Consider the following 4,991-nt stretch of genomic DNA (forward strand, 5'->3'; position numbering starts at 1 on the left):
CAGAACCGGATCAGATAGATGGGACAGAATGGAATAGAGCAGTCTGTTTTTTTCTGCATTTGTTGCGTTTGCTGGGAAACTAAATGATGATTTGATCTCTTGAGACCAACCTTCTGTTTTTTTTTTAACTTCACATTTACTGTAAGTCTAATTGGCTGTCTTGGCATTGGAATTGAATGTCAAATGGTTGGAAACAGAAAGGAGACTCATCCCGCCTTTTGTATCAGGAATTGTGTGGTTCTGTTACCCAAAAGCCACAAAGATGGGGTTCCACTTCTCATGAACGACAATCTTCTCTGGCAGGATGGCCTTGGAACCAGCCTCTTCCTCCACCAGGTTGTGTTTGCCCACAAACACCCTGTAGGAGAGCTGCGTGCTGCGGGAGTGAATAGACTGTTGAGGCCCAAGGCAGCAAGACAGAAGATTTAGAGCACAGTTGAATGATTTGATGAATTCAGTTTGATGAATAGATGCTGTGCTTTAATGACGATCCGAGCTGAGCTGTGGCTCAGATGGGCCTCAGCAGACTCTTGAACCTTTGGAGATTGAAAGTTGCAAAGTCTGTGTGAGTTTGTGCATGAAGTGTTGACGTGTGTTTGTGTTGTCCAATACTTGATGCAGTGAGCAGCAGTCATGACCCAATTGGCAGCAATCAGAGATCCTCCACAAGTGTGCCTCCACTCGCCGTCCCTTTCATACTGCAGGGAGATCTGGAGGAGCAACATGAAGGATACGCTCAGGAAGAAGATGTGGCTAGTGAAGCTAGCTAATTTACCTAAAGATGCTATTTAATTACAGGATTTGCAGCAGCCACTGGCTTTGATATCTAAGAACCAGATGCTGGACCCACAGGGTTGGAAAGAGAACACAAAAATACTGACAGATGTGTGGGAGTTAGCATACCTGCCAGGGCCAGCTGTGGGGCCTGGCATCCTCTCCATTGACCACACGGGAAGTTAGGGGCTCAATGGGTGGGGTGCCGCACCCTAGGGCTGGAGGAGGAAGAGGAGATATAAGAACGAAATGAAAGAAAGCATTGGCTTTACTTCTGCTTATCACATCAGGAGAAAATCATTGTCTTTTGTTGTCTGCAAAGGGCTTGCTGAGCCAACGTAACACCCAGGAACAATTATCTACTGAATTAGAATAGATGCTCTTACCGGCAGCAATGAGCACCGAGGCCAGCACGATGGGGATCATGTTGATTGATGGTTCTGCTGAGGGACGGCAGGACACGCTCTCACTTTTAAACTTTCCACCTCGGGCTACTCCCTCTCCGAACGCAGCAACTGCACCTCCGATTGGTTTTTAGTGGCCCAATAGTAGAGGATCAGTGTTGGACTCGCACAGGTGTGCTATCTGGGACGTTTCCCTTGATCCGACTGCGACAACTCAACAACAGAGCTCGGAATAAATGTGTTTGAGAGCTCGCACATGAAAACACGCATCACATTTTACTGTAGAAAACGCAGCTGGCCCTATTTTATAATATTAATGCTTCGATCTCTGCGTGTTGACCAAGGATTGTCTTTATAAAAATAAATACACCTTCTAGAATGAAATGCTTACGTAACAGCTTGAGAACCAAACATCTGGGCTCCTGGCAGTGCGGTGATTTCCAGAGTTAAAATCCAACTAAAAAGTGTTACTAAAATAAAATGAACCATGAAAACCATACTCTGCTGCTGATGGAGAGGAAGGAGGCATTGACTCTGCACAGCACACCCTGTTCTGCTGTAAACGCTGCAGTTCCAGGAAACCACATGTGACACTCGATGCATTTCACAGTCAAATCTCATTTTCCGTGAAATATTTTTTGCCGCTAAACAGTTAAATCTTCTCAAAAGTGCTCTGACTCAGTTTTACAGAGAGGTTGTTTCAATGATCAGAATGATGAACACTTTTTGAAAAAAAAATTGTTGGGTGGACAACCCAAGGGTCTCAGCTCACAGAGTCGGTCACCCAAAAATGGTAAGGTGCTTCCATACACTGAGTTGTAAAGGGAATTTAGCAAATTAGAGGGAATTGTTAAATAAAATTGTTGTTCAAGTAAGAATTTTTTTAATTCTAAAATACATATTAGATGCTTGTGAGTCGACCTCTGTGGGAAGAAAGCGCTGACGCTCCTGTTTCAGGAAGTGGAAGTGAGCCAGAGGAGTGGGGAGTGGAACACGGCAGAATTTAGAGTCTCCCTGATCTTGTCATGTCTCCTCTGATTGGCTAACAGCAACACGACTCCACCACTGATCAGCGGCAGCTGGTGATTATATTTGTAGGGTGGGCTAACATACATTTATTAAAATGCTGCTGTTTAGAGATTTTTAGCCACACTTCCCGTTAGCCTGTCCTTCCGTTGAAACCAGATCACAGAAAAACTTCGGTTTTGCCGCTTCTCCTTTTGTTAGATTTGAATATCCGTTCGTTTATCTGCTCCAACCTCTTAATTTCTATTTTTTCTTTCAGAGACATCGATGAAAACGTGTGGGGCATTTAATAATCCACCTCATTCATTCTAATGAATGAACACGAATATTCATTAGTTTCCCAGTTCACCACTAGATGGGACATTTCATCAGCCTGGATACCCAGCTGATGTATACAAATAAAAAAAAGTAACAAATGGAGCTGAATCAGTGTTTTAATTGTTTTAAAAGGAAAAAAGTCACTTAGGAAATGAGTCCTCAGTCCAACTAAGCAGCAGCATTTGAACAAAGTTGACAAAAACAATTCTTTGAAATACGAGACAACCCTGCTCCTTGGGGAATGCTCTTTGCAGTGAAAGTGCGGAACTCGTAACAGCTAAATCTGTTCCTAAAGTTTTGTTTCAGTTTATTTTTAAAACCAGACATTTGCAGTTTGGAGCTAATTCTCAGATGAGATGAAAATCCCTTTGAAAGGCATCAAACCAAGCTTCAGCTTCTTGTGTGTGCATGTTTGCTTGTGTGTGTTTTACTGTTCAGCTGTGACATGCAATTAAGTGAAATCTAATTAAGATATCTGCCAAACGTATTACAGGCCGGAGTCCAGCGTAGATGCCTCTCCCTCTTCTCCTTTTCTGATTAAACCTCTTGTATTCATTAACTTGATGCTGACACGAGATAATGAAGTGAGATACGAGGTGACCTGATATTAGCACGCTGGACGGAGGGGCTGTGAATGATCTCACTTAATGCAGTTTTGATGCAAAGCATCTCAACCTAACTTCAAACGCCATCAAAACCTTTTTCATTCAGCTCAAAAGCTCTGATCTTGAAAATATGCTCCTTATCACTGAAACGCGTTGGTATCAGAGGCCGTCTGTCATGTTCTCATGAATGCTGAACCCCTCACACACACACACACACACACACACACACACACACACACACACACACACACACACACACACACACACACACACACACACACACACACACACACACACACACACACACACACACACACACACACACACACACACACACCCCAGAGGGAGTTTTTACAGGTGCACGTCAGAGTGTTTTCTCCACCACAACAGCAGCTGAACTCTGAATGACACCACACTTTATGGTTCGTTTATATCATACTGGAGCAGTAAACACTGTACTGGTCATTGCCATTTTCTGCATGGAACAAAGAAGAGACAGATTTTGCAATATGTTTAAATATTATTGTGCCCAGCTTGTGCTATTGGCTGCTTCCAGCTGTGTGGGCTTTTACCCATTTCCCCTTGCATGCCTCCGCCACGGTGTTCCTCTGCAGATACGACGTCTAGCCCATTCCAAGCCCACTAATGTCTTTATTGTCAGGCTTCACGCCTTTTTAAATCATACAGCTGCATTTTATTTAACACAAACAGTGTGTTTCATGCCAGAGGGCTGAAATAAATCCGTCGGTTGTCTGCTGCTGTGTTTCTTTTATCATTAGCGCTAACACAAGGCCAGCCACGCTGTCACTTCTTGATTGTTTATGCGTGTGCTTATTTCATTTTTTTCTACTACATCAATATTCCTCCTGCTTCAGAAATGTCAGAAAGGGAAGAACTAATTTAATTAAATCTTTTAAGCACATCGTGACTCAACTGGTCTTCTTTCAGGTCATGTGCATACTTGTAAGGTTCCAATTTCTTTAGCGCTGAGTAGGAGAAAATACCAGAGGAGTTAGATGCAGGGTGCGGTGTTTTTTTATTGCACGTATTCACCATTATACATGAATTTTTATTGCTTAAAAACCCTAGAATGTAATTGGTTATGTACCAAAAGGTATTATGGACATTTACAAAAGAATGCATTGACTTGGAGCAACATGTTCTTTCGCTGATTGTTTTTTTCTTATAATAAAATGCGTCTTCTGCATAGAACATGAAATGCATTCACATCAGCCCTGGACACATGCACAGACTGTTGCATGAGCAATTAACACAGAGTGCCATTAAAAATGTCTCATTAGCTCATTTATTCAAAGCCAGATTTACCACATCTTCATCATCCTGCTACAAACATTCATCACTCTAACTGAATAATGCATTTCTGGCCTGCAGAATGCTGACGAGTGTTCAACAGTTTAACATTGCTGCACTCTTTAACATTTACTCTGAATGTGGACGTTGCTTGTAGTTACACCCAGTAGAAACAGACAGGAATCCCTGGGGGGGATTTTAACACAGACTTCGAGTTTAAAAGTGCATTTTGAGTTTAGATAAAATCAGTAAACTTGCACAAACCACTTAAACCGAGTTGCACAAACATGCAAAGTCTAAAGGTCATTTGAGTAGGAATTTATATACTGTAGACTGCTCTGCACAGAAACACAACAACATCCTAAAAACACACACTTTTGTCCTTTTAGTTTATCTGTTAGGTTTGGTTCTACTAGTCAACTGTGTTTTTCCAAAATGGGAGAAAAGATAAAAAAAAAAAATTCTTCCTCTTCTTACTATCTAGTGTCCGAGACCACGCCTGTAACTTGGGTTCAAGGGATCAAAGGTTTTGTTTTATGACTCATTAAAGACC

General features: G+C 42.1%; 1 protein-coding gene across 1 annotated transcript in view; it reads right to left on the reverse strand.

Annotated features, from left to right (window-relative positions):
* The window catches only part of ela3l (elastase 3 like), a 2,531-nt gene extending 1,211 nt beyond the window's left edge, over window positions 1–1,320 (reverse strand). Inside the window, exons 1-4 of the mRNA XM_054731431.2 lie at window positions 1,161–1,320; window positions 904–992; window positions 613–710; window positions 248–376 (exon numbers count right to left, since the gene is read on the reverse strand). Of these exons, the coding sequence (XP_054587406.2) occupies window positions 248–376; window positions 613–710; window positions 904–992; window positions 1,161–1,200 (356 nt within the window). The 5' untranslated portion in view covers window positions 1,201–1,320. The remainder of the gene's footprint in view (window positions 1–247; window positions 377–612; window positions 711–903; window positions 993–1,160) is intronic.
* Between the last annotated feature and the right edge of the window lie 3,671 nt (window positions 1,321–4,991).

The sequence above is a fragment of the Nothobranchius furzeri genome, chromosome 17 (genome assembly GCF_043380555.1).
Source record: "Nothobranchius furzeri strain GRZ-AD chromosome 17, NfurGRZ-RIMD1, whole genome shotgun sequence".
Classification (NCBI taxonomy): domain Eukaryota; kingdom Metazoa; phylum Chordata; class Actinopteri; order Cyprinodontiformes; family Nothobranchiidae; genus Nothobranchius; species Nothobranchius furzeri.